General features: G+C 49.8%; 2 protein-coding genes across 3 annotated transcripts in view; both read right to left on the bottom strand.

Annotated features, from left to right (window-relative positions):
- Positions 1 to 8,143, bottom strand: part of CNIH2 (cornichon family AMPA receptor auxiliary protein 2) — a 40,178-nt gene extending 32,035 nt beyond the window's left edge. For both annotated transcript variants that reach the window (XM_058159929.1, XM_058159930.1), the window contains exon 1: positions 7,967 to 8,143. In XM_058159929.1, coding sequence (XP_058015912.1) covers positions 7,967 to 8,047 — 81 coding nt within the window. In that variant the 5' untranslated portion in view covers positions 8,048 to 8,143. The remainder of the gene's footprint in view (positions 1 to 7,966) is intronic.
- A 2,263-nt stretch (positions 8,144 to 10,406) lies between these two features.
- On the bottom strand, positions 10,407 to 24,587 carry LOC131186404 (ras-related protein Rab-1B). The gene is made up of 6 exons (XM_058159928.1): positions 24,237 to 24,587; positions 15,721 to 15,793; positions 15,162 to 15,257; positions 13,822 to 13,917; positions 12,924 to 13,055; positions 10,407 to 12,166 (listed from the first exon to the last, which is right to left on the bottom strand). Exons 1-6 carry the CDS (start codon positions 24,248 to 24,250, stop codon positions 11,972 to 11,974), a joined length of 606 nt encoding a protein of 201 aa, XP_058015911.1. The 5' UTR covers positions 24,251 to 24,587; the 3' UTR covers positions 10,407 to 11,971.
- Positions 24,588 to 25,676: the final 1,089 nt, after the last annotated feature.

Genomic DNA, 25,676 nt, shown 5'->3' with positions numbered 1-25,676 from the left:
CGTGGTCAGGTGATCAAAATTCAGAATCTTGGCAACTGACTCATATTTATGACGGTCACAGTGTCCCCGGGGGTGTGTGTGTGTGTCATGTGATCCGCTTTTGCAACATTCTGACAAGCAAAATTCCCGGGGAAGAGAGATTCACTTAACAACCGTCTGACTAACTTAGCCACTGGGTCGATTCACTTAACAATGGAGGCAAGAATGGTCGTAAAATGGGGCGAAGCTCACTTGACAGATGTCTCGCTTAGCAACATAAATCTGAGGCCCAATTGTGGTCGTAAGTCGAGGACGACCTGTATTAATTATCCTGTCCCTTGAAGATTTAAACCTAGGCTTTAAGTTTCTTGAAGTGTCAGGCTAGGCCAGTGGTGGCTAACCTTTTTGGAGTGGTGGAGGGTGGGGGGCGTGCGCACGCGAGGCCACACCCATAATTGTATGTGCCCCGCCCCTGCACATGCGCGTGCTCTCCCCCCCTCACTCCTGGCATGTGATGGCACAGTGGGCCCGGTAGGCCCGTTTTTCTCTCTCCCCAGGCTCCTAGAAAGGCTCTGGAGCCTGGGGAAAGCAAATGGGCCATTTCCGGCCTCCTGGGGAGGGGAAGGCCGTTTTTGCCCTCCCCAGGCTCCTAGAAAGGCTCTGGAGGCTGGGGAGAGCAAAAAATGGAACAACCGGAAGTTGGCAAATGGGCCGTTTCTAGCCTCTGGAGAGCCTCGGGGGAGGGGAGGCCATTTTTTCGCCCTCCCCAAGCTCCTAGAAAGGCTCTGGAGGCAGGAAACAGCCTGTTTCCCTACTTCCGATGGGCCCAGAAGGCCCGAAAATCAGCTGGTGCCAGAGCTGAGCTCGCGTGCCCACCGATATGGCTATGCATGCCATAGGTTCACCATCACGGGCCCCGTCTGTAAAAAAAATTAATTAATTAAACATTGGTTCAGGAGAGAGAAAAGAAAGAATGTTCTTTAAACCGTTTCATCTATTAAAGCACCAAGGTCATGCAAAAATATACCCGCTTTTGAACTGACCCAAATCCTTGATCGGGGAGGGAATTCCGAGTCCCCGTTTTCTATCCCGAGCGAGGACCAACAACTCCGCTTGCTAAATTTTACCATCTTGCGATTGCAAATAAAATAAAATAAAATCGCAAAGGCCGCGGCAACGTTGCAAGAGAGAAATAAGAAATTTGAGCTGCGCTCCCCGACGCGATGGGCCGAGGCCAAAAGCAACTTCGAATACTTTTTGAGTTAACGGTAATAAAAGGAGACGTGATTTTCTATCGTTGCCAAAACCAGAACTTTATGGCAGCGGGGTAGCAAAGAATAAACAATGGAACTGGCATTGGATAGAGAGAAAAAATCTGGATTTTTATGAGGTGGCGGGATTTGGGTTTGGCTAGTCTAGAGAAAAAAGAAGAAGGGGGGGGGGAATGACATGATAGCAGTATTCCAGTATTTGAGAGGAGGGGGTGAACTTATTTCCCAAAGCACACCAAAGAAGTTGGGGTCCATTTGCTCCCCAAAAAACCCTGAAGGCAGGACAAGAAGCAACGGATGGAAACTAACCTAATAGAGAAGCAATCCTGGAATTAAGGATTCATTTCTTAACAGTGAGGACAATTAATCAGTGGAACGGCTTGCCACCAGAAGTTGTGGGTGCTCCATCACTGGAGGTTTTAAGAAAAGACCGGTCAACCCTTTGTTTCATGTTGCACAGGGGGGGGGGCTGGACTAGAAGACCTCCAAGGCCCCCTTCCAGCTCTGTTCTGATTCTGATTGATTGGCTCTTCTTTTAATCCCCATCCTGCTAAATCTTCTGGCTGCCAGTTCCGCCAGGGGCTAATCTTTTGTATCCCTTTCTCTGCAAAATTGAATTATTATTTTTTTGCACACCTTCGATCTGGATTGGCGCCTGGAGCTGAATCACGGCAAGCCGTGCCAGTGAAGTGGGGGCGACAGTTTGCTTCTTTATCTCGCATCCCCTTCCTTCCCATCCGGGTGGGTGGGAGGGGAGGCCCAAAGGTTTGGAAATTTGGAAGCTGGGCTAACGCCAGACACCCCCCCCCAGTCCCAATATCCTGGCGGCTCACGGCTGTAGGAGGGTCTTTGAGAACAGCCCGGGCCCGACAGAAACGCGGGGGAAGAGAAGAGAGAAATAATATACAGGAAAACTCTGTTTTTATTCTTGTTTTCACCTTGAAGGTACTGTCGGTTGCTAGGGCAACCAGAGCTGTCAATTTTGGGGTGTTTGTGTGCTAAATCTACACCCAGCAGACAAGGGGGGGGGTGCTAGGATCCATTTGAGGGTCTCTGTCCCCCTCTAGATAATCCACAAAATTAATATTTTTGATTCCTGGTCCCAAACCAGATTTGTTGAACCCTCTGCCCAGTATTCTCAGCCAACGGGCTGGGCAGCCAGAGACTACATCTCCCATCCTTCCCATCCAGCTAGTCTTTTCTTCCCCATGGGATCTGCAGCTTCTTCACCTCTGCAAGGATGGGAGTTTTGCCCGTCCTCTAAAGGAGGGGAGCAAATTGACGAAAGCCAAGTGGCTAGTCCCTGGTGTCAGCCCAAGCCAATTGATTCGAAAACGAAGAGAGTATCGAGAGCTGGAAGAGATTTTGGAGATCTTCTAGTCTAACCCCCTGCTGAGGCAGGAAAGCCTATACCGTTTCGGACAAACGGTTGTTGAATTAAGATTAATCCAATTTAACTAAATTCGTTTAATCCTTTAACTAAGATTGAGCTAACTGCGGGGGCTAATTGAGCTGGGCGGTTGGCTTGCCGACGTCTCATCGCCCAACTAGGGAACGTCATCAGGGTTCGTGAGAGTGGGGTTTGCAAATCTGTTTACAGTCTCTGCTTAGCCCAAAGGAATCCAATTTTTCTCTTTTCCTTCCGTTCCTCAGCCAGAGGATATATACAGATATACTGTACTTTTCCTCGGGGGAAAAAATTAAAATAAATTGATTCCTCGATAACTTTTCCTAAAGCATCAACTTTCCAAGTCGGGTCAATTTAATTTGGCATCCACCGCTTCGCCAGCTCTGGCAAAGGTTTATTTTGGATGGCAAAATATTTCTCAAATAGCCGCCTCCGAAGGTGCCAACAGAGAGAGAGAGAAAAAAAACCAAGGTCAGAAAAGAGAGAGACCTCATACGTCAGAAGTCCCTCATAAATCCAAAAGGACAATCAATTTCTCCCAAAGGGTAACCATGGAAACCATATTATCTATATCTATCTATCTATCATCTATCTATCTATCTATCTATCTATCTATCTATCTATCTATCTAGGTCTTTGGTTATTCGGGTTTTCTCCCGCGTAAAATTGGAAGTGTCTTGGCGGCGTTTGACAAAGTCTCATTCGTCATCTTCAGGCTTCAGCTTCATGCTTCTAGGAGCAAATTGGTCCTAGAAGCACGAAGCTGAAGCCTGAAGATGACGCATGAGACTTCGTTGAAACGTCGGCAAGACACTTCCAATTTTACGCGGGAGAAAACCCGAATAACCAAAGACCTACATACAAACACCCGCAAAAACCTCAGAAAACAAATATATATAATTGCTCCCAGAAGCACGAAGCTGAAGCCTGAAGATGACGAGTGAGACTTCGTCGAAACGTTGCCAAGACACTTCCAATTTTACGCGGGAGAAAACCCGAATAACCAAAGATCTACATATATATATATATATGTACACATACACACACGCCTCAACCTCCAATTGTTGAGCCTGTTTCCCACATCTAGCAGGCCTTGCCATCCCCTAGAAGGCTGGCTGCCAAGCTCAGCGTGCTAACCCTCTGTTCTCTTCATGAGGACTAGAAACGCAGGGCCTTGTTTTATGTTGTGCGCAGGGGGAAGCAAGACGCTTCAGCAGGGGGCGGGGGGGGGGCGAAAGGAAGCAGAGCAGGTCCTAAAACGGCACACTGCCACCTGTGCGTGATTTGAAGGTGCCCGTGCGGGAGGCACAGACAATTTCCTCGAAGGCAATGCTCGCGCGGCATTCGAACACAGATCCCGAGAAAGGCAAAGGGGGGGTGTCCTCCTCCTCCTCCTCAACAAACTCGCCTTGGTTTTTCTTGCAAATTGTATTTAATATATATTTATAAGCCACTTTGGTTATTTTTACTTCCAGGCGGCACGGATGCCTAATAACTGTTACTTCCTCCTATTTTTCCTCCCACAACGACAACCTTGTGAGGTGGGTTGAGAGGAGAGGGAAGGGCTGGCTCAAAGTCACCCAGCTGGATTTCATGCCTAATGTGGAACTAGAATTCACCGACTCCTGGTGATCGGCCCAAAGTCACCCTGCTGGCTTTCATGCCTAAGACTAGAATTCACCGACTCCTAGTGATCGGTCCAAAGTCATCCAGCTGGATTTCATTACTAAGGCAGGACTAGAATTCACCGACTCCTGGTGATCAGGCCAAAGTCAGCTTAGCCAGCTTTCATGACTAAAGCAGCAGGACTAGAACTCACCGCTTCCTGGTGATTGGCCCAAAGTCACCCAGCCAGCTTTTGTGTCTAAGTCGGGACTAGAACTCATCGTCTCCTGGTGATTGGCCCAAAGTCACCCTGCTGGCTTTCATGCCTAAGACTAGAATTCACCGACTCCCGGTGATCGGTCCAAAGTCACCCAGCTGGATTTCATTTCTAAGGCAGGACTAGAATTCACCGACTCGTGGTGATCAGGCCAAAGTCAGCTTAGCCAGCTTTCATGCCTAAAACAGCAGGACTAGAACTCACCGCCTCCTGGTGATCAGCCCAAAGTCACGCAGCCGGCTTTCATGCCTAAGGCAAAACTAGAACACACCATCTCCTGATTTCGTGCCTGATGCCTTAACCGCCAGACCAAACAGGCTTGCAAGAGAGCCCCTGTACAAAAACTATAACTCCCAAGAGCACCCACTTGAGTTACTGACAAGGTAGGCTGGGAATGGCCGTTCCCAGCTCCTGGAAATCCACAGGTCTCCCTTCAGGCGTTTCAATGCGGAGTGGGGGAGTCCCATCTACTACGAAACAACACAATCGCTTCAAATGGGAGGCAGCCCTAGTAATTTCTGTATATTTAAAAAAAACAAACCCAACTTCCAAGGTAGGCTCTCCCATCTTAAAAAATAAATCTGAAAAATAACCATTCGGCTACCTCGAAACGAATCCGACGTACAGTGGATCTGCTGCGTTCAAAAATTCCAGCAGGCCGAAGAGAGCCGTTCAAAACGAACGCAAAAAAGCTCACCATATTTTGCAATATTAATTCCTGAATATTTGACATTTGAAACCAAAGGGGGACCCAGCCAGCTGACCAGCATCCCTAAACCAGGGTCTTATTTAAGAACCAGGCAGCCAAACCGCTGGTTAAAAACTGAGAGAGAGAGAGAGAGCGAAGAAAAACCCATGTTTCCGATCCTATGTTGGTTTGCATCCATTCCTGGTTTTAAGCATCCTTAGACGGTTTTATTGTCAAACCGAATCCGATACCCATTATTATTATTATTATTATTTAAAAAAGAAGCATTTTTACACGCCGATCAGATCCACGGGGGGAGGGGGGGGATTTATTTCGCTCAGATCCTGCCCTCCCCACCTCACGGAAACCCCCACCCACCCCCACTGCCCCCTCCCCCCCAAAAAACGGAGCCCACCAGCATCCCCATTTATTTAAGAAAGAGCTCTCTATTGTAAACACATGTAGTTCCCATGGCAACCAGAGTCAGGTTCCTTGGTTACAGATGGAGGAGAGGAAAATTGGGGAGGGGGGCCGGAGAGGCGGAGGACAGAAAATGGAGGAACAGAAGGAGATTTTTTTTAAAAAAATAAAAAATAAAATAATATATCTTTTTTTTTAAAAAAAAATCAAGTCCCTTCTTGGGATTCCTGAACACGTCACCAGAAAGGAAGACGACGGGAAAAAAATAATAATCTTATTTTGATTTTTGTAAAATAAAAAAATACACCCACCCACCCCCCAAAAAAGAGGTAGGGGATAGCTGGAAAGTTGCAAAGGAGGGGGGCCCCCCCAGGATTTTTCTGAATTTGGGGCAGGGGGCTTCAGGAGTCCCTTTTAGGGGCAATTTGGGGTTTATAGACGGATGGACGAAAGCATGGCTTTCCTGAGCGAGTCCCAATCAATCCAAATTTCCGGATACCCTCCCCTCAAAAAAACCCCACGACCCCCCCCATTTTTCCCAGACAGAAAAAAGGGGGGGGCTTTGCACCCCCAGACCCAAATCACGGTCTCTCCCTCCCCTCTGCAAGGACAGAAGGGGGGCTCTGACGGTTTGAGGGACTCACGGGGGGAGGGGGGGATTTCTCCCTCATCAAATTGCTCAGTTCTGCCCCCCCAGGTGCCGAAAGACCCTCCCCTCAAAAAAAAACAAAAAACCAACACAACCCCACAAGGCCGAAGATTGTGATATTTCATGCTAGAAGGCCCCCCACACACACACTTCCCTCCCCTGGATTGGAGTTAAAAGGATTTGGCAGAGAGCCCACCCACCCTTATTAAGGAGCTTATAGACATGTCTTCTGTGCTGAAGCCCCCTCCCCACCAAAAAAATCCACTGCTTTTGCTAGCCCTTCAGTGGGGAGGGGGCTGGTCCTGGGTTGTAGCTCCTCAGGAAGCTTGGTTTTTTTTTTTTTATTCCAGCCCCTTCCCCATAAACTTGAACCCCCTCCCCATCCCGGCCTGTCAGGGCTTCTCTTCCAAAACTGCCCCCTCCCCGATTTCACCCCCAACCTGGTCAGAGAACCCGCTCCCCCCCCTCAAGATGGCTTGACGTCTGCTTTGGATGCCCCCCCGCCCTTCGCCTCCTCCCCAAACCCCTAAGACCCCTGCCATACTCCTTTAGACCCTTCCCCAGTCGCCTGCTCTCTTTCCCAATCCTTAAGCCCCCTCCCCTCCCTTCCAGAGGCCTTAAGCCCCTTCCTCTCTCTCTCTCTCTCTCTGGCCCTTCAGCCCTCTGCATCCATCCCCCTCCCCATTCCCCAGACCCTAAGCCCCCTCCCCTTCTTTTCTCTGGCTCTTGCCCATCTTTCCCCAGGCCCCTGCACTTTTTCCCCACTCTTGAGACCCTCCCGTCCCCTGCCCTCTAGTCCCTGAGCCCTTCCTCCTTTATCCGGCCCTTGAGCCCCTCCCTCCCTTCTGGAGCCCTTAAGCCCTTCTTGTCTCTTCCTGGCTCTTCAGCCCTCTGCACCTGCCGCCACCCCCGTTCTCCAGCCCTCCCTCCTTTCTCTAGCTCGAGCCCTTGCCTTCCCTTCCCCAGTCTTTGAGCCCCTCCCCATCCTTCCCCAGCCCCTGCCCTCTGTGCCCCTCCTCTCCTTTCTCTCTCTGGCCCTTCAGCCCCTCCCTCCCTTCCAGAGCCCTTAAGACCCTTCCTCTCTTTCCTTTCCTTCAGCCCCTGCCCCCATTCCCAAGCCCCTAATGCCCCTCCCTCTTTTCTCTGGCTCTTGAGCTCCTTGTCCTCTCTTCCCATCTCCTAAGCCCCTGCCCTTCCTTCCCAGATTTTGTCCCTGTGCCCCTCCTTTCTCTCTGGCCCCTGAGCCCCTCCCTCCTTTCTCTAGCCCCTGCCTCCCTTCACCAGCCCCTAAGACCCTCCCCATCCTTCCCCAGCCCCTGTCCTCTGTGCCCCTCCTCTCCTTTCTCTCTGGCCCCTGAGCCCCTCCCTCCCTTCCAGAGCCCTGAAGCCCTTCCTCTCTTCCTGGCCCTTCATCCTCTGCATCCCCCTTCCCCATTCCTCCAGCCCCTAAGCCCCCTCCCCTCCCTTCCCCAGTCTTTGAGCCCCCTGTCCTCTGTGCCCCCTCCTCTCCTTTCTCTCTGGCCCCTGAGCCCCCTCCCCTCCCTTCCCTGGCCCTTCAGCCCCCTTCCCCCTCCCCTGAGCCCCCTCCCCTCCCTTCCCAGGCCCTTGCGCCACCTCTCCTCGGCCCCAGGCCTGGTGGGGGTGGGGGAAGGAGAGACCCCCCACTCACATGCCAGATGACGAAGAAGATGAGCGAGGCGCAGAGGACCAGCGTGAGCATGTAGCAGAAGGCGGCGAAGGTGAAGGCCATGGCGGGGGGGGGTCCGCAGGGCGGGCGGGGGGCTACTCGGCCATTGGAGGCGCCGGGCCGGGGGTCCCACAGCCGCGGCAGCCGCTACGAGACCGGCGGGAGCAGCCGCGACGCCCCCCGCATCCTCCCCGGCTCCGCCGCCGTCTGCCGCCGCGGAGAAAGTGGGGGGGGCGAGGAGGGAGAAGGGGAGGAGCCGGGGGGGGGGACAGAACGGGGGGAGGGGCGGGGATAGAACGCGGGGGGGGCGGGGCCGAGCTGGACAGGTGAGCGCCGCCCGGGCTGGGAAGCAGGGGCTGCGGAGTGCCAAGCCGCTGAGGCTCATGGGTTTTGGTGCTCTTGTTTTTTGGGGTGGTTGGGGGCTTTTTTGAGGGGGGGACCCCTCCCTCCTCTGAAGCTGCCACAGCAACAGGCTGCTTTTCTGGAGCACGTGGTTTTGGAAAGAGGGACTCCAACTCCCATCGTTCCCTACCGAGAAAGACACCCCCCATGACACGCCTAGGTTCGTGGACACCCCGCCACGCAGATCTTGCTTCTCACAAGCGGGGGGCCCTGGACTACAAATCCCATCCTTCCCCCAGTTTAGGCTTTAGAATAGAACAAGAGTTGGAAGGGACCCTGGAGGTCATCCAGTCCAACCCGCTGCTTAGGCAGCAAACCCTGCACCTCTTCGGACAAAGTGGCTTATAAAGTCGATGTTCCACAACCTTGGTCAGTTGAGGATGATGGGGTGGGGGTGTACTTTGACTCCCAGAATTCAGTGACATGAGGTCTAGGTGTGGGGAATTCTGGGAATTGGTCTCTCACCCACCCACCCACCCCATCTTGCTGGCTGGGGGGATTCTGGGAGTTGAAGTCCAGTTCAGAAGCTCCTGGGTGTTTTAAGGGTCAGCCCAACCTACCTTGCAGGGTTGTTGGGTGGCTGAACAGCAGCAGGGGTAAGAGGATCCCTTTGTAGGGAAAAAGCTGAATATAAATATAAATGAAAACTTCATCTGGACAGCAACCCAAAATTCTTCCCTCCTTCCTTCATGGAATCGACATCTCTTTTGTACAAACTTCGAAAGTTGACGCAGTTCGCAGGCCTAAACTATGGCTAGTCAATTCCTGGTTTGTCCCCCCTCCCAGTCAGTTTCGTAAATAAATCCAGAGTTCCTAGCTGGGATGGTTGAACGTGTAGTTTTCCAGCTTTGGTACACAACCTTGAACCGTCAACTATCCAACAGGTGGAGCTTGGAAAATCCCCCTCCTTCTTCCATAAAGCTAATCCTGGTTAAATCTAAGCTAGTTTGTGGCAGGTTGTGCGAAGGCAGCCGTGGCAAGATCTTCCGGAGGGGGAAAAAAAAACTGGTTTAAGGGCATTGCGTGAAACGGAATTGGCTCTGTAGTGATTCTTGATGGTCCCCCTGGGCGCCAGGTTGCAGACCCCAGGGAAGCCAGCCGTAGGATGGCCAAGCGGGGAAAGAGCGCCCTCTGCTGTCCCCCTTGTAGAAATTTCTACAGGACAGGAAAGCGCCATGAGCAGGCGGCCACCGAGGTGTTAAAGACGGATTAAAGAACTGTTTTAATGATTTCAAATAATATTTAAATTAAATCTGAATTTGCAAAAGGCCATTTTGCCCAAGTTGAAATATCCTGTCCAACGGGGTTAACACTGGCCGACCTAACTTTTTTTTTTATTTTGCATTTATATCCCGCCCTTCTCCGAAGACTCAGGGCGGCTTACATTATGTTAAGCAAAAGTCTTCATCCTATTTGTATATTTATGTACAAAGTCAACTTTTATTGCCCCCAACAATCTGGGTCCTCATTTTACCTACCTTATAAAGGATGGAAGGCTGAGTCAACCTTGGGCCTGGTGGGGCTTGAACTTGCAGTAATTGCAAGTAGCTGTGTTAATAACAGACTACTTAGTCTGTTTAGCCACCAGAGGCCCTGGTGGCTCAACAGATTTGCAGGGTTGTTGTTGCAAGGGGGAAAAAATGAGGAGGGGAGTACTATATTCATGGCCTGTTTATAAAAATAATAAAGGCGGGACGCAAATTAAATAAATGCATAAATAAATTGGATGGATGGGCCCCATCAAGATCCTTTCCCCGCAGATGGGAGTACTTTTCTCTTTTGTACCACCAGAGGGCAGCGTTCTTCTTTCCCACGGCCAATCCCAGTCAGCTGCGGAATCCTGGGAGTTGAAGTCTTCAAAATTGACAAGCTTGAGAAAACTTTTGAGCCGATTCATTAATACATTAAAACCAGGATGCACCAAACCGTTGTCCGTGATCGCAACCCCGCCATTGTCGTGAAGGACGGAAAAAAAAACAAATTTAAAAAAAATAAAATAAAGAAAAAGACGCAAACCGAGCCTGGAAAATCCTCGTTTTGCAGAGGCTGGTTATATTTTATTCGTTTTTTTTTTCTTTTCTTTCCCTCCCTCTTTTTTTTTCTTTTCTCTTTTCCTCTCATCTGTGTTTTGTAATGTCACTTGTGGAAAAAAAAACAAAACGGACGAAATCGAGAGCCGACGGAAAACTTTTCCACCCCGCGGTGGGGGTCCCTGACGTTCCTTAAATAAAGCGGCGGGGGTGGGTGGGTTGTTGGGCGAGGAAGGGGACCAGCGAGCGAGCGAGCAAGCGGGAGAGGATGAGGGGGCAGACAAGTGGCTGGGGAAGGAAAGGACTTCCTGCTGCTAAAAATAAGGTGTGGGGGGGAAAGGAGCAGGTTTTGCAAGGGGGCTGGGTCCAGCAGCATGGGAGAAGAGATACCTGGGCCGGGGAGGGGGGGGGCTATGTTTGGTCACTGATACACGGGGAGGTACGAGAGGAAGAGGAAAAAATGGGGAGCCCAGGGGGGCTGAGGGAAGGGAGACCCTACAAAATTATTCACAAGCTCGGAGGGGCTGCCCAGCAGAGATACATTCATTGACTGTGAAATGCAGAAGCTGGGGAAGAGCCCCAACACTCCCCCCCCTACCCTGGCTCTACTCCCCCCACCACTCTACAACCCCCCTCCCAATCTCCCTCTTCCTACTCCCCCCCACCCCGCAAAAGGACAAAAGCAGCGATGGTGCTGGGAGGGAGAAAGACTTTGGGGAGAAGGGTGGCTGAGAGGGGGATTGGGGGTAGGGGTGGGTTGAAAGACCCTAGGGGTGGGGGGGAAAGGAGGAGGAGGAGGGAGTTCAGGAAGGGCCAGTGAAGGAATGACATAGTCTGGCGGTGGGGGGTGGAAAGGAAACCATCAAACAGAGGCAGGAAGGAGGGGGTGGGGTGGGGTGAACAGCCTTCATTGATGGTTGAGGGGGATCTCCTACTTAAGGGCAGGAGGAGGAGGAGGAGGAGGAGATGAGGAAGCAGGCAGACTGAAGGGTGGAGAGGGGAACGCTCAGCTATGGATTACCAAATAGGGAGAGAGAGAGAGATTTGGGCTGGGGGGGGGAGAGAAGGAAGGGGGAGGAAGGGGGCTGAGACAACACCCCCCTCCCCTTGCAGTAAAAGAAAGTGCCACCCAGTTCCTGCCTACAGGAGTGGGAGCCCTCTGTCTCCCCGCCCCATCAAACAGAGACCGATGTGTTCCCCCCACCCTCCAAAACAAAACTAGGGACAGGGAAAGCTTGGCCTGGTGAGACAACACCCCCCCCCCCGGCCTCTCCTGCCTCCCTGTCCAGAGTTAAAAGGGGAGGGGGTGACATAAAACAGCTAAAGACGGAGCAGCAGCTCGGAGCAGCAGCTGTGCTGGAAGGGAGGAAGGCCCCGTCCCCCTCCGGAACGGAGGTATCATCCGGAAAGCCACCTTTGGAGAATGGGGGGAAAAAATTGGAGGAGGAGGAAGGGGCTGGACGGTGAGGAGGGGGGCAGGACCCCGCTGTCTCGGCTGGTCCCACGCGCACCCCCCGTCCCCCCCTCCCCTTCAAAGCCATCATGTCCCTCCTGTTCAGCAACAGCCGCCGCCTCCTTGTTTGACCGGAGTGCTGTCGATTCTCAAGTTGGGCCGGTCCCCGCCGGCCGTGGCCCCGGGGCCCATCCGTTTCTTGATCTCGGCTGCCATGGTCATGAAGGACTGCTCCACGTTGGTGGCATTCTTGGCACTCGTCTCCAGGAAGGGGATGCTAAGCGAGTCGGCAAACTCCTGGCCGTTGGGTGAGAGAAAAGAGAGGGGAGGGTGAGGAGGACGAGCGAGAAACCAGATCGGGAGTCAGGGGACGGCTCTGTTTTGGGGAGTCCTCGGACTTACGACACCACCCCCCTCCATCGGGGATTGGAGGAATGCTAAAAAGACGCTTCCGGTTCCCAAGGGGAGATGTTCCCATCCACTGGACGGCAGATCTTTACTGGGAATGGAGAGCGTTTGTGGCCTTTTGGCCACTGGCCCCTCCAACAACCGAATCAGAGGAGGAGGAGGAGGGGAAGAGGGAATGGGGGTGCCAGAGAGAGACAGAGGCAGAGCCTGGGCCGTCCGTCAGCCCTCAGATGGAGAGTCAACAGCCCCAGGTCTGGAGGCAGCTGATGAGGAAGAGGAGGAACAGCTGGGTCCTGAGAGGAGGAACAGCTGGGTCCTGAGAGGAGGAACAGCTGGGTGCTGAGAGGAGAGGAGAGCAGTGGAATTCTATGGGCTGGTCCTTGGGATATAAGAGCCACTGCTGCTAGCGAAGCCCCACCCTGGCTCTGGGGATAAAAGGCAGGGGGCGGAGATGAATAGATGGGGGCAGACAACTATTCATCTCCTGGCCGGCCAGACTTGTTAGCCTGTGGTGAGAGAGAACCTTTTTGCCGGGGCTGCTGGCGCTCCTAATAAAGGAAGCGTCGATTGATTTCAGAGGGTTTGTCGTGTTTGGGGAGCTGGGTCGGAACAGAGAGGTCCTGGAACTTCACAGCTGGAGGCTCACCTTGGCGGTTGTGTAGTCCACCACCTTCTTTGTGGTTAAGTCGCACTTGTTGCCGACGAGCAGCTTGTTGACGTTCTCGCTGGCGTAACGCTCAATCTCCTGCAGCCACTGCTTGACGTTGTTGTACGATTCCTGGATGACCGAGAGGGAGGAGTAAGGGGAGTATTGAAGGAGCCAGGCGCTACTCCAACACCCATACCTCGAGGGGGGGGGATCTTAAAGGCCTGGTGGGCATTCCCCAGCCATCATTTCCAGGTGGGAGGACTTCAACTCCCAGAATTTCACACAGGAGGATTTCAACTCCCGGAATTCCACACAGGAGGATTTCAACTCCCGGAATTCCATAGCCAGCATGGCCAAAGATGAGCTTTCTGGGAGATGAAGTCCGCACAGCTGGATGTGGCGAATGGATGCGGCTTTGGGGCTCAAAGGCCAACGTTTTGCTACTCCAAAGAAAAGTCTCTCTCTCTCAGGGGTAAAAAAATATCCTTAAAAAATATCCTCCCACAGACCGTTGGGCTGTCCCTCGATACTGAATTTTCCTGCATTCATGTCCAGCTTTTTTGCACCTGTTTGCCAAGGCGAGGACTTCAAACTAACAGCAATGGCCTTTAGCTGGTGGGACAGCCTGTTTTTTCCTTCTCCCTGTAATTATTATGTCCTTTTTAAAAAAAATTATTTTGGGAGACCTATCTGATTGTGGGGATTCCAGAAAATTTAACTCCCAAGCCAATAAACGAACAAACACCCAAAAACGAGCGTTGGACAAATGCAGAGAAATGAGACACCGAGTTTTGTTTGTTTCTGTTTTGATCTTTGCGTCGTGCCCAGGGGATGTAATGAGCCACCGTGGCCTTGCCCTTTTGCTGTTTGAACGACCACCCGCCTGCCACTCTACCTGATCCGTTACATCGTAGACCACGATGATGCCGTGGGCCCCTCGGTAGTAGCTGGACGTGATAGTCCGGAACCGTTCCTGCCCAGCTGTGTCCCACTGGAGAAAGCAGAACGAACGGGTTAAGCACCTTCATCGGACAGAACCTCATGTCAGGGTTCCAAGAAACACCCCCAACGAAATAAAGCTCTGAGGCTTGAGGTTCCTCAAAGTTCCAATTTATTAGAGATGTCATGTTGGCACAGCTGGGAAAACCCGAAACTGAAAGCTTCCAGGTTTGCCACACCCAGCTGACAGTTCACAGCCCCTGCCCCACGCCCACAAGTTCATCACATTGTCCAATCAACTCTTCACACTCAGCTGGATACAGTCTTCAGGCGGCCTACATCAGACGCAGGCAAAAGTCCTTGAACGCGGAATGTTGTTATGACTAACTTTCTACCGCTGCAACAACAACCCCCTCCCAACTTCCCCAGAAAAAATATGTGGCAGTTAAGAAAACTGCCTTCCAAAACTGACACCTCAGGTCCAAAACCAAGACTGGCAGGTGGTGATTCTTCCAAGCTGCATTATTTATTGTTTCACTCCCAGAGACCAAATCTGATCGGATTAAGGACTCTACTGTAATCTGCAGGATCCAGTCTAAGTCGGCCAGCGGGACCAAACGTTTACTCTTCCAAGCTTTCTACCTCTACAATAGACTCAGGGAACTATGAGGAAGAACCTGTCTTCACCGTCTTTCTCTCACACATAATAGCCAGGCTGAGTTGCCTCTTGCTTTTCTGGCATTTCGCCCCCTCCCTCCCGGAAAAGCCCCCTCCCTCATTGCATCCCATCACAAGAACAAAATGGTGGATATTAAATATGTGCCCGGCTGACTCTCGGGGGCTCTGGGCGGCTCACAAATTTAAAAAACTAAGGCAGAAATAAGTAAAAACAAGCAACAGAATGTGATTAAAAACTGGGTGGAACATAAAACACAGCCCCTTCTCAAAGGGGGCTACATATTTTTTTAAAACATTGGACTGCCCAATTAGATGCATTCTGGATGGATCTAGCTCAGTAATTTTCAGTTTGGCAATTTTAAGAGGGGTGGACTTCAACTCCCAGAATTCCCTAGCCAGCATGCTTTAAGATGGGTGGTCTTTAATTCCCAAAATCCCCCAATCAGCATGCTGGATCTATAAACTACATCCAAAGATTTAGTCAATAGTTCAGAAAAAAAAGGAAAGGAATTTTTGATTTTTAATCAGAGATTCCTTCTGGCTCCACATCTGGAAAATAAAACCAAACCCAGACACCGATGGCCATCCACCCTTCAGAACAGCCGCCCCAAAACTTACAATCTGCAGCTTAATCGTTTTGCCATCCAGTTCGATGGTCCGGATTTTGAAGTCTACCCCGATGGTGCTGATGTAGCTTTCTGTGTAGGTGTCATCCTAGAACAGAGACGGGGGAGAGAGAGAAAGAAAAAAAATGTCACTGCAGAAAAAAATGATTCAATTCCTGTCAATCCTAGCCTTGATCCCGGTTAATTAGCCCGATCCACAATTCTAGCCACCAAACAACAATCGCAAAAGGTAAAAATCACTATGTTTTAAATCGATGCAACTCCCTTGGAATTCAGGGGGAGTCCAATCCGTGACCAATAGTTAAAGGAATTTCATGGGAGGGGCTTTTTTTTTTTTTTACCAAAACAAAGGGGATTTAAGATTGGAAGGTGGGCCAGATAAGGAATTCCAGAAGCACAATTCCTGTGGTTTTTTGGTTTTTTTTAAAAAAAAGCTTTCATTTTTCTTGGCCTCACCTTCCCTCGAAACACTCCTAAATTAGCAGCAGCTTTGCAACGGAAGGGTTAGTAAGAAAAAAAGAGCCGTTTTGGGGGGAATTGTAGATACTCACGGCGAACCGTAGCAAGAGGCAGGATTTCCCTACACCGGAATCTCCGATCAGAAGCAACTTGAACAGGTAATCACTAGGGGGAAAAACACACACACAGACACACAAACAGATCAAAGCGGAGCAGGAACTTTAAATGTGTTTCTTAATCTCTGGGAGGTGGGGGAGACTTAATATCCAGGTAGTCCTTGACTTACGACCACAACTGAGCTCAACATTTCTGCTGCTAAGCGAGACAACGGCGAAGGGAGTTTTGCTCCATTTCACGACCCTTCTTGCCACCGTTGTTAAATGAATCACGCTGCAGTTGTTCGGTTAGCAACACGGTTGTTAAGTGAAACTGGTTTCCCCGTCGGCTTTGCAAAAGGGGAACGATTAGGCGACCCGCATGACACTGCAACCCGTCGTAAATAGGAACCAAGAGCCAAGCGTCTGAATTTCAATCATGTGACTGCAATGGTCTTAAGTGGGGGTGGGAGAAACTGGTCACTAAATGAACTGTTGCTAAGTCGAGAACTGCCTGTAATTTATCTCAAGACTCGGCTCTGGGAACGAGAGTTTGGCCGTGCTCAATGGCCGCATCAGACCAGCTAACTCAAGCTTTCCCATCCCGAGGTTTTGGTAAATGGATTCTGGACTTCAAGTCTCAGAATCCTCCTGTTGCATGGCCTTTGCCCTGAATGGCAGAACCTGGGGTAGATCTAGGACCAGGCGAGCAAGGGATCTGATCCGGCTCTTTCCCTCCCCAAGATGTGAACGGTGAATAAAAGCCAGAGGAAGTTTCTTAACGGGGCTTCTCTTAAGTGGAGCTTCTCTTGAGTGGCAGGCAAGGAGGTGAATGGGAAGCTGGCGAGTCACGAGATGGGTGCGCTGGCACTTTTCCTGACTTAAAAAGCAAGGAGGGAGGGGCTCCCCCTAATCTTCTGGACGGAGGGGAGGGGAGGGGAAGCGAGGATTTTGTTCCACTTGCTGGGTTGAACACAGATGCTGGTGACGTGGGGACTTGGGTTTGGGCTTGCGGGCGGGAAAGGAACCCCCCCAGGAAGTACCAATAAAGGAGAATTATTTGTAGCTCCGGGTTGAAAAGGAGGTCTCAAACTGATGAGGCCACCTAGTTTGGGTCATGAAACGTCTGCTAGAAAACAACCCAGCTTGGAAGGCACTGAGGACCCCACAGTCCTCCACTTCCTCCTCCTCTCCGCAAACCCCACTCGCTTCCAGCACTGATGATGTTACCTAGTTGGGTCATGAAACGTCTGCAAGAAAACCACTGAGCTGAGGGAACACCAAGGACCCCATATTTCCCCCTCCTCTCCTCTTCTTCCTCTTCCCCTTCCTCCTCTTCACAATCCCCATTCCCTTCTAGCATTGATGATGTTACCTAGTTGGGTCATGAAATGCCTGCAAGAAAACAGCAAGCTCAGAGCCTTTTCCCCTCTCCTTTCTCCTCCCCTCCACATACCCACTCCCTTCTAACACTGATGATGTTACCTAGTTGGGTCATGAAACAACTGCAAAAGCTCAGAGAGCCCCAAGGACCCCAAAGTCCACCTCCTCCCCACTTCTAGCACTGATGAGGTTACCTAGTTGGGTCATGAAATGCCTGCAAGAAAACCACCCAGCTCAGCGAGCACCAAGGATCCCAGAGTCCTCCACCTCCTTTCTCCCTCTTCCTTCTCCTTTGCATCCCAAACCTCCCTCTCCCTTCTGATGATGTTACCTAGTTGGGTCAATGAAATGTCTGTAGAAGCTCAGAGAGCACCGAGGACCCCCAGTCCCCTTCCCTTCTAACGTTGATGAGGTTACCTAGTTGGGTCATGAAATGCCTGCAAGAAAACCACCCAGCTCAGAGAGCACCGAGGACCCTGCACCAGTCCCGTGGAGGTTCAAGCTACATCCAACCCCAGTTCCTAACTTCAACTCAAGAGAGTGAGGATTATAAACTAGGGTGTAAAAATAAAAACTTCCCAGGCGAGCAGACTGCCTCAGAAGCCAGCAGTTAGGAGTTACAGGTAGTTCTCTACTTACGGCCACAACTGAGTCCCAAATTTGGGTTGCTAAGCAAGAGAGCGAGTTTTGCCCCATTTTACAGACCTTTCCTATGTCGGTTTATAACCCTAGATACTATTGCGGTCTTGCCGTGTTCGTTAAGCAAATCACTGCAGTTGTTAAGCGAAGCATGCGGTCCCTTAAGCATACCAGTCTTCCCCTGTTGAAGGTCGCCAACGGTGCTCACACGACAACGGGAGAATGAAACCGTCGCAAATATGAGTCAGTTGCCGAAGTCTGAATTTTGATCGCGTGACCGTGGGGACGGCTGCAACGGGCGTTTAAGTGCAAAAACCGGTTACAAGTCACTTTTTCAAAGTGCCGTTCGTTAACTTCCAACGGTCACTAAACGAACGGTTGCAAATTGAGGCCTGTAACCCAGGCTGAAAGCGGCCAAGAAAACGAAAGGCAATTTTGATTTTTTTAAAAAAACAAGATCCTATTGCGTAATAGTTCCACCATCCACCAGTTTTGCAGGAGGAAGCAACCGTCCGTAACCACAAGACGAGACTTCCTAAACGCCAACAGAAAATTCTCTTTCTGCCCTGCCTCCTATTTTTAAGACAACATCCTTTCTCCTCTGGAGGGTGGGAAAGGTGGGGGGGGGGGCTCAGAGCTAGGGAGAAAAATGCTTTTAGCCTAGAAAACGCCCTCCCAATATTTTAAGATGCAGGGCTGCGCAGAGCTGCAGTTCTTTGGCATGAAATATTTAAGGCTCCACAGATCCCAGGATGGTCAAAAAAGACCCAGCGCAGGTAGGGTTTTCCTGCAATTCTCCACCACACAACCAACGTCTTGCAGAGGTGCTTGGGTTTTCCGGTAAACGCACACCTTGGAAGGTAGACCAAGGACCACGATTCCACCGCCCACCACAATTCCAAGGTGTGCCACAAGCACGCGGCAGGCTGGGAGTGTAGGGAGTGGGTTGTCCTAGTTAATGGAACGGGCAAATGGCGGAATGAGGCGCTTCCTGGTGACACCGCCGGAAGGTCTTGCTTAAAGATGAGCAAGGAAGCCACGATTGACATCTGTCAGAGAGGCTTTGGACACCAACTAGGTTGACGGTGGCCGGAGGTGTCAGCTAACAAGTCAGTAAATATTGAGACTTTGAAAAAGTGCAGAGAAGAGCAACTAGAATGATTTAAAGGCCTGGAGACTAAAACATATGAAGAATGGGTGCAGGATTTGGGCTTGGCTAGTCTAGAGAAAACATGACAGCAGTATTCCAGTATTTGAGGGGCTGCCCCAAAGAAGAACGGGTCAACTTATTTCCCAAAGCACCTGAAGACAAGAAAACAATGGATGGAAACTAATCACGGAGAGAAGCAACCTGGAATTAAAGGAGAAACTTCCGAACAGTGAGGACATTTAGCCAGTGGAACAGCTTGCCACTAGAAGTTGTAGGGTGCTTCCATCACTGGAGGTTTTTTAAGAAGAGACTGGACAGTCATTTGTCTGAAACAGTATAGGATCTCCTGCTTGAGCAGGGGGATGGACTAGAAGACCTCCAAGGCCCCTTCCGGCTCGGTTCTGATTGAAATCCAGATGTGCTGTGGGCCACAGCAAGCTGGAGATGCTTTGATCTTCCATCGCCTCGCATCTCTATCTACCATCATGAACTGTAGGCCAGAGGCTCTGGAGAACGTGAGGTGGTGGTAGGTCTGCTCAACTGTCATGCAATCCTGGTTAAAAAGAACCACCTTGAACCATCATTGATGGAGTTTTGGTTTGGAGAAGGAGACCTCACAGAAGTAACCCTAATCTCAACACAACAACAAAAACCATCCTGAATCGGATGATAGCGGAACTATGGCCGAAACAGCCCAAGATTCCACTACAGGTAGTCCTTGACTTACGACCGCAATTGAGCCCCAATTTTCCGGTGCTAAGCGAGACATTTGTTAAGTGAATCCTGTTCCCTTTCTTGACACAGTTGTTAAGCGAATCACTGCGGGCCGTTAAGTTAGGAACACGGTCGTTAAATGAATCTAGCTTCCCCATTGCCTTTGCTTGTCAGAAGGTCGCAAAAGGGGATCACGTGGACACTGCGACCGTCATAAATGTGAGTCAGTTGCCGAGCCTCTGAATTTTGATTCTGTGAGAGATGCTGCGACGGTCGTAAATGCGAATAACTGCCCTACGTAATGTTTTTTTTTTCCCAGGGCTGTTGTTCATACTAAAATATGAGCTAATTGTCAAGCTTGAATTTTGATCACATGACCACAGGGATAACGCGACGGTCATAACTGCGAATAACGGTCCTGGGTCACTGTTGTAACTTGAAACGGTCACTGGATGAACTGTTGAAAGTTGAGGACTACCTGTACTTAATTTTGACGTTCGGAGAAGCGCCTCTTGAATTCGTTAAGTTTGCTTTATGAGACCCAAGACCCTCCTTGCCCAGCTCCAAATCAGTCTAAGGTGCCTCTGAGCTCCTGCAGAGTGCTTGCTCTGCCTTTTCCACACAGTGAGTAAAGTCCAACTTCCTGTCACTTGGCATTAAGCAACGACTACGATGAGTCAGGCTACTACGGGCCCTTGATTGAATTTGCAACATCAGAGTAACCTTCACCAATCCATCTGATGGCCTCTATTGATTGAGCAACCAATCTCCTACAGTGCCTGACCAGGCACAGGCAGCCCTGGACTTATGACCGCAACCGAGCCCAAAACCTCTGCTGTTCGGTGAGGCAAAGTGAACTTTGCCCCGTTTTAAGACCTTTCGCGTGCCACGGTGGTTAAGTGAAACCACTGCGGTTAAGTTAGCGATACGGTTGTTAAGCAAATCTGGCGTCCCCCATCAGAAGGTCGTAAAAGGGGATCATGTGACCCCGGGACACTGCGACGGTCATAAACATGAACCAGTTGCCGAGGGACTGGATTTTGATCACGTGACCGTGAGGATAGTTCAATGGTCGTTAAGTGTGAAAAAACGGTCCTAAGTCACTTTTTTCCCCCCGGGGCTGTTGCAACTTTGAACGGTCACTAAATGGACTGCCGTAAATCCAGGTCAACCTGTACATAACCGCGGATGCCTCTTCTACATACCAGTCTTTGGCATTGCCCTCTGATAATGATAGGTCGAATAATAAATGATAAATAATAATTATCATCTTGTCTGCAGCCGTTCCTGTTTGTTTCGCATATTTATGCACCACATTCTAGCCAATTAAGAAATAGATCCCACGGAAAAAAACAATGTTTTGTAGGTCAGCAGTTGTAAAAAAAACAAAAAACACTTATTCAACTATTTCACTTTCATTATTAACACTGGCTTATGATCTTCAGAATTCATACAAAGGTGGAGCTTAGAAGAGAGTTGTGTTCACATTTATAATAATCATCTGAAGTTACGACTAGTTTTAAAAACGCTACTCAGCTACTCACGACCCATCCTCAAGTTTATAACTGCCAACCTTCCCTCACTCCTTGAAGTTTTGACTGCCACACAAGGACAAAACACACAGTACACACAGTAACTTGATTCCCTCTGGGGCACTGGGCAACCGCTTCACGTTTACCACCGGATTGGGGTGTCCTGCAGTCACACCATTGCTATTTCAGAGGGAAGGATTTGCTTGAACGATCATGGTGCCTGGCATTACAACCATCATAAAAGGAGTCGTAAAATCGAGTCCAGTCAAGTGGCGTCTGGACCTACAGTACAACCATAATATCTTACAACCAAAATTCCAGGCTTTGTTGTGGCAAAAATAAGTCTCTATAGCTGATACGCAAGTGATTTACTCGAACAAAATAATACGAGGAATAACTCTGGATAATCCCATCCGATGGCGCTAAAGGCGATTTTTAGAAGGAAACAGAGACGGAATTGTTTAATTTTGGTTTGGCCTGTATGATGAACTCGGTCCCTGTGGTTTGCAAAAATTAACTCCGTGGCTTAAAGCGATGTGTCAACACCGCCAGTGCTCAGCAGAGGGGCAAATTAAGTCCCACAGAAGGGAACTTTCAAAGATGGGATGGTGTTTATTTGGTCACAACAAACCTCTTAAGGAATTCTGTGGCACCTTAAATGAACTTTGTTAGCTCATCCTTTCCTAAACTAGAGTGCCAGGAGGACAAAACATGTTAAAGGCAAGCAAACCTTCTAAAAACCTCTAATAACAGAGTGTTAAATCACCATTCGCTTCATACTTGAGGGGGGGGGGGTTTCCTCTGAAAAAGCCACATTAAGGGTAGCCCTTAACGTGAAGAGCAAGTCAAGGAAAAGAGAGGAAATGTTGATATTAAAATGCAAGATATTTAATAGAAGGCACGCTGGATTCCACAATCTGGTTTTTTGCATCTCGGGACAAATGCAAATAATGTCGAATAATTCCTGATTTTTGCAAAAAAAAAAACCACAAAGAAAAGCAGAAGAACTTGACCAATGTGTAAAAGAGGGTTTGGAATGATTAAAAATTTATAATGGAGGAAGGGGATTTCTTGGGTGGTGTAGGGTAGAAATAGCAACAAATAGCAAAGAAAATGTGAGTCCAGAATACAGAATAACAGAGTTGGCAGGGATCTTAGAGGTCTTCTAGCCCAACCCCCTGCTCAGGCAGGAGATCCTATACGCTTCTGGTATACCAAGGGAAGGGACATGTGAAAAATGGCTTAGCTAAATGGGGAAGGGGCTTTGCGATGTTCCCACCTTATATATTAGACCAGGGGCCTCCAAACCCGGCAACTTTGTGGACTTCAAGTCCCAGAATTCCCCCAGCCAGCTATGATTCACCGTTGTTAAGTGAATCAGGCTTCCCTATTGACTTTGCTTGTCAGAAGGTCGCAAAAGGGGATCATGTGACACACACACACACACACACACACGGGACACGGCAACCGTCATAACTACAAGTTGCCAAGCCTCTGAATTTTGATCACATGAATGCTTACAACGGCCGTAAGTGTGAAAAACGGTCATAAGTCCCTTTTCTCGGGGCCCTTGTGACTTTGAACAATCGCTAAACAAACTGTTGTAAGTCGAGGACTACCTTTAAATAAAAACAACATTTTTAAAAGCTGAAAAAAGAGATTAAAAACAATCTTAAAAAAATATAAAGTACCGTCTCTGCTTTCTTGCTAATATTTCAGTCACTTTTGCCATCAGTGAAAAGGACCCAAATATTCCAGTTGTTTGAGTATTAAATTGTTTATAGCCAACTCGTAAACAACTTATTGAGTTGGACTATTAAACCCATGAGGCTGTGTCAGCCAGGAATGATGGTTTTTTTTCCCTTTTTTTAAAAAAGTAAGTCTAACATAGCTCTTTTTTTTTGGGGGGGGAAGCATAAGGAAGAGAAAATTGGCCTTGCTGTGGATGATGGGGCTCCAATCCCATTCGTCTTGAGGGGGGGAGGTTTTCCCAGCTGGGGATGATGGGGTGATAACTCCACAAATTGGAAACCAAAATAGATTAGGTTTTCATTATTAACGTAAATATATTGGCCACCCAACTCCAGCAGAGAGGGGGTGCGGCTGTGGATGATGGGGCTGCGGCTCCCCTCTCCCAGCAGAGACTTCCCTGGAAGGGGAGGGGAGGAATTGGCTCTGCTGTGGCTGATGGGTCCGCAACCCCATTCTCCCAACAAGAGCTAAAAACTCCCGGGGGGGAGGGAATTGGCTCTGCTGTGGATGATGGGTCCGCAACCCCATTCTTTCCAACAGAGTTAAAAAAAACCCGCCCTCTCCTTGCCTGCCGTGGAACATGGGTCACAATTCCACTATTCAGAAGCCCCCAAGTATTGGGGGGGGGACACTCCTCCTGCTGTGGACGATGGGGCCCACAACCCCCCTCCTCCTCCCCTCCCCAACAACCTCCCGGCTGGGGATGATGGGAAAGGCGATCCCACCCCCTCCCTTAGGAACCCCGCTTAGGCGCTGCTGTGGATGATGGGGCCACAACCCTATTCTCTCAACAGGAGGTTAAAACCCCCCGGGGGGGGGAATTGGCTCTGCTGTGGATGATGGGTCCGCAACCCCATTCTCCCAACAGTTAAAAAAAACCCCTCTCCTTGCCTGCCGTGGAACATGGGCCACCATTCCACCATTCAGAAGCCCCCCCCGCAACTATTTGGGGACGATGACGACACTTCCCCCGGCTGTGGACGATGGGGCCCGCAACCCCCCCTCCGAGGAAAGAGTTACAAAGCCAATTTAACACCCGGCTGGGGATGATGGGAAAGGCGACCCCACCCCCTCCCTTAGGAACCCGCAAGCCCTCAACTCTTCCGGCTCGGGGACGGGGGAAAAAAAAAAGCGGCTGATGGGTCGTGTAGTCCTCCCCCTCAGGAGAACATACACACACACACACACAACCCCGGGCGGGGCCGATGGGACTTGTAGTCCGGCCGTCAACGAGCCAGGCGGGGCAGGGGGGGCGTCCTTCCCGGCTTTGCCTGAGGGAAGCTGAGGTAAAAGCAGCCCTTTTTCCTCCCTTCTTTCCCCTCACGGCGGCGGACGACACTCACTATTCGGGGTTCATGGCGGCGGCGGCGGCGGCTCCTCCGCGGCGGGCGGGCGGGCAGGAGGCTCTGCTGTCGGCTTCTCCTTCCTTCCTTCCTTCCTTTCTTTTTTTTCCCCCCCTTCTTTCCTTCCTTCCTTCCTCCGGCCTCCTTCGGGGCTTCCTGCCTGGCGGCTCCGGTCGCTCCTCGCACAAGATGGCCGCCGCCGCTCCCCCCGCCCTCACCCCGCAGGGGCGACTTTATCAACGCGCACGCGCGGGCCGCGCGCGGGGCAAGCCGGGAGGCGTAGTCTCCGCTCTGATATTTTTTTGTTTTTACTCCGTCAAGGTGCCGGCGCTCTCTCTCTCTCACACACACACACAATCCCGGCCGCGCAGCCTGTCGGGAAATGAGAGATTCCGGCTTCCTGCTTTGACGTCATCCTTCCCCCTCGCCCCGCCCCCTCCCCCGATGTTGTCTTTTGGCGTCATGGCCGCTGCCCCAGAGGCACTCTGGGAAATTGAGTTCTGCCCGCGTTAACCTCAGGGGCTGTCATTCTATAGAGAGAGAGAGCATAATTAAATTATGGATTTGATTAGTTATAAAATAACCCACTTAGATATTATTTCAATAGGATCTGGTTATACAGCCATTTACACCCAAGTTTATACGTTTATATGTTTTAAATGTTGTTTTAATTGTATATATCTTGTTTTTATTTTTGGCTGTACACCGCCCTGAGTCCTTCGGGAGAAGGGCGGTATAAAAATTTAATAAATAAATAAAATAATAAATAAATACGTGTGGAAATAATTAAACCATTAGCTCTTAAATTTAAGTGCCTACATTATTTTAATATTTCGCTTTGACAAACTTGGGTCTAGCCACACCTGTATCATTTACATATACAAACTTACACGTAATATTTATTTGTGGCATTTATTATACAGTGTTATAAAATATGTGGCATTACCTGTTCTCTTTATCTCCCAGGTAGTCCTCACCTTACAATCTGTTGTGACCAAAGGCATCGAAAAAAGTGACTTATGACCATTTTTTTCACACTTACGACCGTTCCAGCATTGAGTCACGTGATCCAAATTCGGATGCTTGGAAACTGACTCATATTTATGACGGTTGCGGCATCCGGGATCGTTTGTTCACCTTTTAATTCACAATAATATAGGTGCATTTATTAGGGTGTGTTTATACATCTAAAAAAACACAACCACAAATTTAAATATTGGATTGGCTTCCTGCACGGAACACGGGAGCCGAGAGATTATTCAGTCAGCTTCCTAAAAAATAAAAAAAGTCCTGGAGATTCATACGACTTTGATTTTCTAATTTGTAAGGCCTCCAATTGGAAGTGTTTAAATTTTATTTATTTATTTATTTTGTCGAGTGCATATTAAATACTATACATAAGTATAAGCATTAACTGAATACAGAAAATGAATACAATTA

This window comes from Ahaetulla prasina, chromosome 17 (assembly GCF_028640845.1).
Source record: "Ahaetulla prasina isolate Xishuangbanna chromosome 17, ASM2864084v1, whole genome shotgun sequence".
Taxonomy (NCBI): domain Eukaryota; kingdom Metazoa; phylum Chordata; class Lepidosauria; order Squamata; family Colubridae; genus Ahaetulla; species Ahaetulla prasina.
This window is presented reverse-complemented; position numbering and strand designations above follow the sequence as displayed.

What these genes read in the sequence shown, in the direction of transcription:
- LOC131186404 (XM_058159928.1), bottom strand. An exon ending in GCCTCTTGCTACGGTTCGCC is followed by an intron (nt 15,258 to 15,720) that starts GTGAGTATCTAC and finishes TCTCTGTTCTAG; the next exon opens with GATGACACCTACACAGAAAG. An exon ending in TCTACGATGTAACGGATCAG is followed by an intron (nt 13,056 to 13,821) that starts GTAGAGTGGCAG and finishes TCGGTCATCCAG; the next exon opens with GAATCGTACAACAACGTCAA.